This window comes from Caloenas nicobarica, chromosome 32 (assembly GCF_036013445.1).
Source record: "Caloenas nicobarica isolate bCalNic1 chromosome 32, bCalNic1.hap1, whole genome shotgun sequence".
Classification (NCBI taxonomy): Eukaryota; Metazoa; Chordata; class Aves; order Columbiformes; family Columbidae; genus Caloenas; species Caloenas nicobarica.
The window spans coordinates 1887115-1899411 of NC_088276.1; the positions used below are offsets into that span (position 1 = coordinate 1887115).

Here is a 12297-nt window from a genome sequence, read left to right on the forward strand (position 1 = left end):
AGGCAAATGCTGCCCCATGGAGGAGCAGCCCTGGTGGCCTTGGGGCTGCCCATGGGCAACTCAGTGGTCGTTCCCTCTCTGACACCTGCGAATCGGGGCTGCTGTTTCACTTGATCCATGGCCAAGGGCAACAGCAGGATGCAGCAGGACACATCCCTTGTTGTCTGTTGACAGTGGAGATGATGAACGGTCACTGAGATATGCACCGTCCCAGTGCATGATGGGGCAGAGGACAATCCTCCAGGAGAGGAATCAGGAGCTGCCCGGAGAGCCCATGGGATACACACGGACCGGGTGTGCCTGAGGTGGGCAGTGACAGGACCCCACAGAGTGAGACATGGCCCAAGGTGGAGTCATCAAAGGGAAAGCACTAAATGCAGGTATCTGCAGGGAAACAAAGACGAACACAGACAGTCTGATACAGACCAGCTCCAACAGGCAACAGCACCTTCACAGCCACCACACCAACAGCAGCACTTACACAACCATGAGCAACACATCTGACCCTGTCCTGTTCCCCCTCTCAGACTGCTCTGGTGTGAAGGTTGCACGAGTGGTCCGTACATCCTGGGCAGAACTTATGCACTGTCTCACACGCTCCTCTGTTCCCCCAGCTGTGGACCTGGGCTTTGTGTTTGCCCAGACTCAGAGATATTACCCATTTGGCCATTCCAACCCTGGGTGTCTTCACATCCTGGTGTCCTCCTCCTCCTTGCTACCCTCACTTAGAATTGACCAAAACCACACACAACAGTGAACCCACTCACACAGCAAATAGCCAGGAGGGGACTTTAAGAAATGTCGTAGTTTAACCCTGGTCATCCGCTCAGCACCACACAGTTGGTCGCTCACTCCCCCACAGCAGGATGGGGGCAAGGATAAGAAAAGTAAAAGAAAACTCGTGGATTGAGATAAAGAGGAGGAAAGTGATAAGAGGAGGAAAATGAGGGAGCAGCAGCCAGCGGTACCCAAGAGAGAGTTTAATAGGTAAACCAGAAGCTGTGTGTGCAATCAAAGAAAAATGAGGAATTCACCCGCTGCTTTGCGTTCGCAGGTGGGTGTTCAGCCATCTCCAGAAAATCAGGGCTCCATCACACATAGCAGTTACTTGGGAAGACAAACGCCATCACTCTGAGTGTTCTCCCCTCCCTTCTCCTCCCAGATTTTATTGCTGAGCATGACTACATACGGTATGGAAGACCCCTTTGGTCAGTTGGGGTCAGCTGTCCCAGCTGCGTCTCCTCTCAATTTCTTGGACACCCCCTGCCTCCTCTCACTTCTCAGCGTGAGAAGCTTAAAAGACCTTGATACTGTGCAAGCACTCCTCAGCAATGACTGAAATACTGGGGTGTGATCAACACTGTTTCCATCACAGATTTAACACACAGCCCCATACAAGTGACTATGAAGATAAGTAACTCTACCCCAACTGAAACCAGTCGAATAAGCAGGACAGACCATGGTGATGAGGCAGGGGGTTTGGCCAGACCAGCACTGACCAGCCACCTCCCCACGGGCAGCTGGTCCCTCGAATCCCTCTCCTCCCCACTCTTCCACAGGCTGCTTCTTCCACAGTCCACCTTGATCCCTCCCTTTCTCTGCCCGACTCTCTTCCCCAGTTCACAACTATCATCAGTTACTTTTTCCCCAATGGTCTCAGGTTTTCTCCGTTTGTACTCAAGTTTGATAGTTTGGATGCCATTGTCCAGGTCCTCTGGGACTTCAGTGGCATCACTGGTGGCTCCCCCAGTTCAGATGGAACTCTGCCTGCAGCTCCCAAGGGCCTCTGGTCTCCTGCAGGTTCTGTGCTCATGGTTGGACAGTGACGGCAATCCTGAGAAATTTCAAATCTTATGAGAACCTTTAAATCAACTTAAATGATTGAGTACATTCAGTAAAATGTCTGAGCTTTTCCCATGATTTCTAACTGAGAATTTTTCAGGATGTGTATTAACAGCAGGAGAAGAAATATTGATTTTTCCTTGTTTTGCATCACCAGTACTGCATCTCTTACTCCGTGTGTTTCATCTCCCTCACATTCCAGTTATTTCCTCCTGGCCTGAAGAAATTCACCATGTCTTTTAATTGTGTTTCTAATTTCCTATCTATCTCTCAAAAACATTTATTGCATGGTTCTCCCTTCTGGAAGGTGGAACTCACTGAAGCCAGCTTCGACTTGGCATAGAGCTGAGGCCTGTGTTTTATCTTTTTGATGATCTAATCACATTTGAATTTGTGTGTTCAAAACCAAGAAAAACCTTTCTGTGCCTGTTTGCAGCCAGTTCTCTAACGAGAGCAGGTGGAAATTTGTGGAATGGGGCTTGAACATCCAGTTGCAGCCTTCAGTGGAGAAGTCTGATGTAAGGAAAAGTGATGTAACTCCCAGATGTCCAATGACAGAAATAGTGGTGTTGGGAGGTGAGGAGCAAGGTTGTCCACACAGTGTCAGACCTCAAGGGACTACTTTTCCAATCTGTCCAGACCTCCTTAGGAGACAGTCTGGATCAATATCAATTAGAAAATGCCGGTATCACCTCTTCCATAAACTGAAAAGTAATGAAAAAATCCTTGAATATGAAAATAAAAATTATTAAATGCTTCTAGAAATCTTCAACTGGACTTCTAAAACCTCTCTAATTTACTGTACAAGTCTTGAAGACTTTTCAAAAATCATGGTAGACACACGGATCCTTAGGGCTTTCTCCACTTTTATGAGCCCCATGGTGCATTTGGTGCTGAGTCCATGAACCTCAGATACTGAGAGGAGACTGAAAAAACCTCTCAAGAATGTAAAGTCAGAAGCAAATGCCAAAGTGTCTGGGAGCGTTAATTGGCCCAACTGACGGCAATTACCAACAAACCCTCCTGATGGAGTCGTTAGAGCAGATACTTGGAGGCCATGATGGCAGATAGGCAAAGGTCACGTACAGACAGTTCTGATGCTGAGAAAACCTTTGGTTCGATTTATGAGGCAGAAAGGCCAAGCCCTCAGCCCAGCCCCTGGGAAGGCAGATCCTGTCCCTCCTGCGTGGCTCTTCCTGGGGCAGTGGGATGTGGGTGTGATGCTGAGTGAAGAACAACAGCCTGACACCTCCCTGTGGGGCTGCAATGAGGCCCCTGTGCCATGAGGACTTGTCTCCTCACAGGTCTGTGGCAGAGACAACTGCCATGGCCAAGTGGACAGAGATCTCTGTTCTGTGGGTGCCTTCCAGCCCTACCAGAGCCCTTGGCCACCTCCACCTCTGACTGTCTTACGCTGTCCCACACCTGCCCCTCTCTCCCCATGGCTGTAGACACCCATCTCTTCCCCACCTTGCTCTCGCCATGGCATTTCCATACTTCACTGATGTCTTTCCACCCTCCCTGGCTGTTCCGTGAAACACAAAGCCATGGGCTGATCGCAGACTCCCTCTGGGTGACCTCTTGCACCACAGTGCAACCTTCAAGTGACATTTTGAGCTCATCATGTCCCGTCTCCACATTCCAATCAGAACTTTGCAGCAGTTTCTCTCTTTCTTCTGCTCTTTCCCATTATCAAGCAAAGTTCCATGATCTCAGAATCCACCCTTAAGGTGTCTGACCCAGCCCGTCAGCCTGCTTGTGGTCTCTCAGCTGACCAGAAAGAAGTATCCTCACCATGATCTTCCAAGCCACATGCCAGCTGTTGGCCTTTCACCTTGCTGGACAAGACTAAAGGCATGTGCCTGCTGCAGATAAAAGTAAAATGATTGTCAGCCTCCAAGCCCATGCACCTGCTGGTGGTCTTTCTCTGACTGCCAGGTGCATCTCCATGCCAGTCTGCAAGGTGCTAGGGCAGCAGAGACTTTGCAAACAGCATTCAACCTACATGCATGTTGGTGGCTTATCAGTTCCTTAGGCACAGCTTCAATGATACACACATAGACCAGTCATGTGCCTGAAGCTGGCCTATCAGGTACTCAGGTGGAAGTGACCTCACAGCCACCATCACAGCCATGTGCCTCTCACATGCCCATGAGTCTCTGAAGCACCATAGACCTCATCCCAGCAATCCTGCCCATCTTCTCCTTGGGCCTGACAGCTGGTCAGGCACCTGTAACCTCACATCCCTCTTCAGATGCCCCGTGGCTGCTCCAGGATAACCCTGGCTTGCCCCAAGGGGCCAAACTGCTGAAGTTGGGTAGGGAGAGGGGTTGGAGGTGATAGGGGTTGAGCACGGGAATGAGAGCTTTGGGGATGAGGTGTTCAATTTAGGGATTAGGGATTAGAGCTCGCTGTTCAGGGTTAGGATTTAGGCATCTGGTAATCTGCCTAGGTGCGTGGTTAGTGTTAAGGGTACGGGCTAGCTTTGTGAGTTAGGGGTTTTTTTTAGGGTTGTGATGAGGGGTAAGGTTAAGGCTGGTATTTTGAGGCTAGGGATACAGGGTAGGGGTTAAAGTGAGTAAAAAGGTAACACTAACAATAAGGGGTTATGGGTTTGGGATTTGGCTTAGAGGTAAATTTTGAGGTTTGGGTTTAAAGTAGTGCATTACTGTCAGGGTGGGGACTAGCATTTAGGGGTAAGGTTAGAGTTTAAGATTACTGCTTAGAACACAGGTAAGGGCCTAACATGAATGTTTTCACAGTCAGTGTCACAGCGGCATCACTGTTACCTGAAACCCTCCAAATCTTTCACCTCTGTTGGCCAAGCCATTCTTTCCTCCCCCAAATCTCCAATCTCTCTTGTCCCAGTTCCCCTTGACATTCCCAAATCTGTCATCATCTTGGGAGCAGCTTTCTGATGGCCCTCATGACCTCTGAGTATTTGCCTTCCCGCTGCTGGTCAGTCAGTTTCTGTGACAGAAGTGACCTCGCAGCAGCATCCAACGGGACACAATGGGCTGCTGTGCTGCTGAGGTCCCTGCTCAGCCCACCCAGCAGCCCTGCACCACCCCTAAGTTCCCCTACCTCAGCTCATGCCTACCAGCTTGTGCTCCAGAACAGCTCCCATAGGTCCTGGGAGACTTTTCCCAGTCCCACATGGTGCTTCAGCTACCCCAGGGTATGTTGGAGGCAGTGGCCGCCTCTGTGCAAACAACTGAATCAACCCCTGAACGTAGATTTTAGGAAATAGTTGAGCCCTCTGCAGAAAAGACTTCTGTGTAATAGCTCAAAAAGTCTTCCTTTCCACAACTGCCAGTATTTTTAAACCAATTTTCATGAAACTCTTCATAGTCAGTTAGTTAGTTAGTTTGTTTGTTTTGACAGTACCATGGGCAAGTGTCAGCAAGCTAATTAAACACTGTATCTCTATGTGAAATTTTTTATGCAGCCATTTCCCAAAATACATTGCCTACCAATGGTTTGAGTTGGGAAACACTGTTCAGAGGATCTTCTCAATTTGTATTGGCACATTTTATATCTCTACTTCTTTCCCTCTGTCTCTTTTACTTCCTTGCCTATTCTTTGAAGAGCTCTCTGAGGAAAAGATTAATTGAATTATGAAATACCATAGATTGGAAGAGACTCCTTTGCAAGGATCTTTGCAAGAGTGTCTTCAAGTGGATCAAGTGAGGCTCCCTGTACAACAGTTCTGCTGAGTTCTTATAATTCAGCCAGCCTGTTGTCCTGCACATCCTCTCTGGCATGTGCAAGCAACTTAAGTAATTACTGTTACTCAATTTTATTCAGTTTTGCAGCAGAAACTGCTACAGAGATCTCTGAAACAGTCAGGTTCTTCACCCAGGATGTTAAAAACTACCTTTACGCACAGGAAACAGGCCCAGGCACAGCAGGATCTGCCTGTCTCCAGCACTGTCTGGAATCCCACCTGGAGAAATCCCACACGAGTCAGGCCAACATTTAATTTGAAGGTGACTAATTTTTTGCTTATTTTGGAGGTGGATGATATTGAAGGAGGTTGACTGAACTCAATCACTTGGTTTCAAGTTGATCCATTGTCTCAGACCACTTTCTGTTGTTGTCTCTGTGGACAATGAGATGGGAAAGTCCTTGGACCACCCAGGTGACTAATGACTGAAGAGCTCTGCTTGCACACCCACACAACTTTGTTTCACCACCTCAAACCCACCATCTCCTCCTCTCTCTCTTCTCCCCTTGCGTTTTGAATTATTCTTTTTTTTGGAGCCATCTGCTCTACTCCTTTCTATGCCTGAAAACAAATGGAAAGATGAAGGGAAAAACACCAGTCTTTATTGTATATGTGGGATTTTTTTTTGTCCTTCTTTCTCCTAGATGTGTAGTTTGATTTAAAAAACAAAATAACTTAAGGAATCGGAGATGTGAGACTTGAATAGTGAGTTTCACCTGCTTCACAATAGGTGCCTGTGAGAATTTGTTGTCCCAAGGCTCCCTGTATAATCAATGGAGAGAGGAGAAAACTCTCAAGGCTGGGTCCTCCCAACCTATAGCTGGCACGCAAAAGAAAAGTTACAAATCTCTTCCAGTCACTATTCTCCTGGTCTGCGTTTAGGTCAGGATATTTGAAAGTAATAGCAATGAGCAACTGTTTGGAAGTAACTGCATTTCGGTGCAGATGGCTGTCAGATGAGACTGTGTGGAACCATAACTAAAGAAGATGAGTTCTGAAGAAACAGAGAGCACAAAGCTGTGGAAGAAAGCACGGGATTATGAAAGAGATGCTTGATACTGCTTATTCTGAAATCAAGATACTCAGGGATTCCTAGTCCAAAAAGGCAAGTACTCAAAAGTAGAAAGAAAAGCTTTCAGCATACATTTGATTTGATTTGATTTGATTTGATTTGATTTGATTTGATATGATAGTTTGGCATTTGTGAAATAAAAGAGATGACTTAGGCACATAGGTGTGACAGATGTTTGGAAAAGAGCTGTGTACATTTGGAATTTGCCAGGAATGGGATAAAATCGCTAACAGACTTTAAAATCCGTGTTATGAAGGAAGAATTCTTTATGAGTGTTTGAAAAAGGTAAAAAGCAGACAACAGATTCTCGGAACTCCAAATGAAATTTGATACCGAAAAATCAGGGTATGAGAAGTGCTTGAAGTACTCTATCTGTGTACTGTAGGAAGACTGCAAGAAAGGAAAGAAGCAGAGAGTTTTGGGGAGCCTTTCACCCAGACTGTGGAATTATCACACTTGTTTTTTGACATGTTCCTGTCTCGGCATGACGAACCAAAATTCAACGTGGGACCAGAAAATGGAACTGCAGTTACTGAGTTCATCCTAGAGGGTTTCTCAGGGCTTGATCAAAGACTACAGCTTGTACTCTCTCTGGTCTTTCTGCTCATATACCTGACAACAGTGATGGGGAACGCTACCATCATTTTCCTCGTGTATGCAGATCACCGCCTTCAAACCCCTATGTACTTTTTCATTGGCAATCTGGCCTTCCTGGAAATCTGGTTTACATCTTCCACAAGCATCAAGTTGGTTGTGATCCTGGGTTCTGGTAGGAGAACAATCTCACTAAGCAGCTGCTTTGCCCAATCCTCTTCCTATTTTACGCTGGGCTGTACAGAGCTTATTCTACTTGTTGTCATGTCCTTTGACCGCTATGTTGCCATCTGCCAACCTTTGCATTATGCTGCCATCATGAAGCCTCAGCTCTGCATCCACCTGGTTGTTGCTACTTGGGTCACAGGCTTCACACTCTTGAGTTACCGCCTGGTCATCCTCTCGCAGCTGACTTTCTGTGGCTCAAATGAAATCCATCACTTTTTCTGTGACAACTCCCCCTTATTCAAACTGTCCTGCTCTGACACCAGCCTGCTTTGGAAAATAGACTCTGTTTTCTTATCATTTGTCATTCTGTGTTCCTTATGTTTAACTCTGGCATTTTACCTGTGCATCCTTTTCTGTATTCTACATCTTCCAGCAGCCTCTGGGAGGAAAAAAGCTTTTTCTACATGTTCTTCCCATCTCACCACCTTGGCAATTGGATACGGGAGCTGCATTGCTCTCTATGTGTGTCCTTCAGTAGGTGTTTCCTTGGAGAACAGCAGATTTGTAGTGTTGCTGACCACCGTTCTGTACCCCTTCTTAAATCCATTCATCTACAGTCTCAGAAACAAGACTGTGATACTGGCCCTGAATGAAGCCGTTGCCCGTACAAGAACACAGCTTTTCCCCTAATCATGAGGCATTTCTGGACAGCAATTCCAGTGGTCTGCTATCATAAGTTAAACAATACCAATGCATATGTATGTAACCTCCAGACAGAGATACCTCAGGAGATTTATAGCATCATAGAATCCTTTCAGTTGGAAAAGACCCTCAGGATCATCGAGTCCAACCACAACCCAATTCTAGCACTAAACCGTGTCCCTAAGAACCTCGTCTAAAGACCTTTTAAACACCTTCAGGGGTGGTGACTCCCCCACTGCCCTGGGCAGCCTGTTCCAATGACCAACTACCCTTTCCAGGAAGAATTTTTTCCTAATATCCAATCTAAACCTCCCCTGGTGCAACTTGAGGCCATTTCCTCTTTTCCTATCTCGTTGCATTGTGTTAAGTGATAAAAAGCTCCTCTGCACACACAAAGAAGGCACTAACAATGGCAGGAGGAGTAAGTCAGTTAATACCCTGCCCCAGCTGCTCTCAGCCCCATCACTGGGGAGCCACCAGCTCATCAGGAGTCCATCTCCAAAACCAAGAAGAGCACAGAGCCTCATTGGCAAGTGGGAACCCAAATTACAGGCTCTGGGGAATGAACATCTTGTCCCAAGGCTACCCTGGGAGAGCCCTCAGCCTCATTGTCCAGGTGTGAAGCCCATCAAGAGGAGCCACTGAGAGCAGCTCTCTGGATCACCATTTAGACTAACAGGATTGTTGTCTGGGGGTGCAGGACACATGGTGGGATGCAGGGGAAGAGCATCTTTGGATTACACAGGACTTATCATGGGAAGTTTGGAGAAGGACCCCAACCAGTGCAGTCTGTCCTGTCTTCTCATTAAACTTAACTTCTAAGTCTTTGCTATGTGAGCAAATCTCTTCTCTGTGTGAACGTGTGAGCATGGGGCTGTGAGTGTAGCAACTGGAGCAGGACCAGGGGGTCAGACAGCCTGTATGTCATTGGTGCCAGCAACTGAGAGACCAGAGTGACTGGGCATAAGAGTGTGCGCGCATGTGTGTGACTGGGGTTGTCTGTACCAGTATCTGGAATGGGGCTGCGGCCCTGGAGGCTCATGCGTCCTGGTGTCTGCAACTGGCAAGGCCGGTGTCCTGGGGAGGCTACTGAGCAGACTGAGTGTTTGAGCCCAGCTGCTGGAAGAATCCACCCTGAACAGGTATATACATAAAATAGACTGGACTAGACTAGAAGAGTTCAGTTGGAAGGGATCTACAATGATCATCTAGTTCAAATACCTGACACATTCAGGGCTGACCAAAAAATAAATCATGTTAGCAAGGGCATTGTCCAAAGGCCTCTTAAACACTGACAGTCTTGGGGCATTGACCACCTCTCTAGGAAGCCTGTTCCAGTGTTTGACCAGCCTTGATAAAGAGATGTTTCCTAATAACCAGTCTAAACCTCCTCTGGCCAAGCTTTGAACCATTCCCACATGTCCTATTGCTGGACACCAGGGAGAAGATCTCAGCACCTCCCCGTCCATGTCCCCTCCTCAGGAAGCTGTAGAGAGCAATGAGGTCGCCCCTCAGCCTCCTTTTCTCCAAACTAGAGAAGCCCAAAGTCCTCAGCAGCTCCTCAGAGGACAATCCTTCCAACTCTTTCACCAGGTTTGTTGCTCTCCTCTGGATGAATTCAAGGACCTTCACATCCTTGTTGTAATAATATGTGGGGCCTAGAACTGCACACAGCACTCAAGGTGAGGCCGCACCAGCACTGAATACAGCAGCATAGTCACTTCTTTTGACCACATGGCCGTGCTGTGTTTGATGCACCCCAGGATGCGGTTTACCGTCTTGGCTGCTGGGGGACAGTGTTGCCTCCTATTGACCCTGTGGCCAACCATCACACCAGATGCCTTTCTGCAGGGCTGCTCTCCAGCCACTCTCTCCCAATCTACACTTGCACTCAGTGTTACTCTATCCCAGGTGAACAATCCAGCACTCGGACTTGTTCAATTTCATGCCGAGTGCTGGGTCCTGCAGTTGGCTCACAATAACCCCACGCAACACTACAGGCTCAGGGGAAGAGCGGCTGGAAATCTGCCAAACAGAAAAGGACCTGAGGGTGTTGATGGACAGTGACTGAACATGAGCCAGCGTGTGCCCAGGTGGCCAAGAAGGCCACCAGCGTCCCAGCATGCATCAAGAATAGCGTGGCCAGCAGGACCAGGCAAGTGATCATCCCTCTGTTCTTGGCACTGGTGAGGCCACACCTTGAATGCTGTGTTGAGTTTTGGGCCCCTCCCTACAAGAAAGACCTTGAGGTGCTGGAGTGAGTTCAGAGAAGGGCAACAAAGCTGGTGAGGGGTCTGGAAAAGAAGTCAGATGGGGAGCATTTGAGGGAGCTGGGGATGTTTAGCCTGGAGAAGAGAAGGCTGAGGGGAGACCTTTTCGCTGTCTACAACTACCTGAAAGGAGGTTGTCGCATGGAGGGTGTTGGTCTGTTCTCCCATGTGGCAAGTGGTAGAAGGAGAAGAAAGAGCCTGAAGTGGCACCTGGGAAGATTCAGTTTGGATATTAGGAAAGATTTCTTCGTGGAAGAGTTTGTGAAGCATTGGAACAGGCTGCCCAAGGAGTGGTTGAGTCATCATCCCTGGAGGTTTTTAAAAGACGTATAGATGAGGTTCTTAGGGACATGGTTTAGTGCTAGAGTTGGGTTAATGGTTGGACTCAATGATCTTGAGGGTCTCTTCCAACCTAAATGATTCTATGATCTCATTGGGATGAGAAACATGGTTGGGCAGCTCACCCAGATGGAGTACTGACCCAAGCACAGGTCACTTTGACATTTACTACAATCCTCCATTTCTCTTTTCATTAAATTGATTCATGTTGACATAATTTGGAGTGAGGTCTGGTAAGGACCCATAGGACTGGTGAGCACAGCCCATGGGAGTTGCATTCCTCGGCAGGTCTTTTCTTACCACATCCTTGGGATCCTATCCAGTCTTGCCCTCACTATTATCCAATGTTGCGAATTGAAATTGCTTCCAGGCACTTTTGATCATCCTTCCCAATAGAGGTTTAATGCATTTTATGAGACCAATCAAAAACATTAAAGCCAGAATTAATCCCAAGACCATTATAATCATTGCTACAAACAAGGCTTTCAACCATTTTAAGTCTGGCAACCAGTAAGTTAATTTTTCCCACACATTTTCAAATCCCCATGACATATTATCCAATGACACCTGATGCAATGTTCTCGTTTTGTCCCAAATAGCTTTCAAATCGCTGGTTATCCTTCCCTCGTTATTTACGTAAGTACAGCAGCTACTATTGATTACTGTGCATACTCCTCCTTGGGCTGCTAGTAACAATCTAGGGCTCGTCTGTTCTGCATCACTACAGACGATAGACTCTTTATTTCTTCTTGTAAAGCTTCTATGGCATCTATCGTGTTGTTCTCAAGATCCTCTCTTACTGCCGAGATGTTAACTAGTGTTTTTTTCTAGCTCACTAACACCTAACCAAAGTAGAAGCCAACTCGTAAAACTATGGAATCTCGTTCCTTGTTCTGTCAGTGGGCTTGACTCTCTGTGACGTAAACTTCTCAACGTGGACGTAAGCCAACCCTCCTTGTTTAGGGTTTCATGTATTGTCATTCTTGCTACCACTACTCCCAAAGCACATTGCCCTTTCCAATTCTCAGGTAGTATCTTGTATGCAGTGTCGTTGCATATCCAATACCACCCTTTTCCCTTAGGCACTGGCCATGCACTAGTGAATTTGTATTTTAGTCCTGGTGAATTTAGAGGCCTAAACATATGCGTGCCAATCCTAGGTGTCTCATTGCAATACGTATAGTTTCCCTCATAAGTTGAACCTGGGTATGTACCCGTCGGATCCCAAAAACTGGGTCTTCAATCCATACACCTTGAGTAGCATGGAGCATAAGGGTGATTTTTGTTTTCAGGGTTGTATGGACTTATTATTGATATGGGTTTTGTTGTTTCTGTTAAATCCCAGGTTGTATTCACCCAATATTCCCTAAAAGCAGCATCCTTGTCTGGTAATGGGACTCCTATTAGAGTCGAAGACTGCTTTCCATTAGTGGGCAAAGCTACACACATCCAGCAATTGGTTCTTTTCAGTATCCTTGATATATTCTGAATCATTTTTATATGATTGTTTTCATCCCAACTTTAAGCTACACAAACTAATAATGCAAGGTTAAGGGTACGATATAGTTTTTCCGTCTCTAAAA

General features: G+C 46.8%; 1 protein-coding gene across 1 annotated transcript; it reads left to right on the forward strand.

Annotated features, from left to right (window-relative positions):
- The first annotated feature begins 7109 nt into the window (after nucleotides 1-7109).
- Nucleotides 7110-8093, forward strand: LOC136000388 (olfactory receptor 6E1-like). Its single transcript, XM_065654168.1, has one exon. The coding sequence runs from the start codon at nucleotides 7110-7112 to the stop codon at nucleotides 8091-8093; it is 984 nt and encodes a 327-aa protein (XP_065510240.1).
- Nucleotides 8094-12297: the final 4204 nt, after the last annotated feature.

Coding starts and splice junctions, on each gene's coding strand:
- LOC136000388 (XM_065654168.1), top strand. CDS start 7,110: ATGTTCCTGTCTCGGCATGACGAACCAAAATTCAACGTGGGACCAGAA.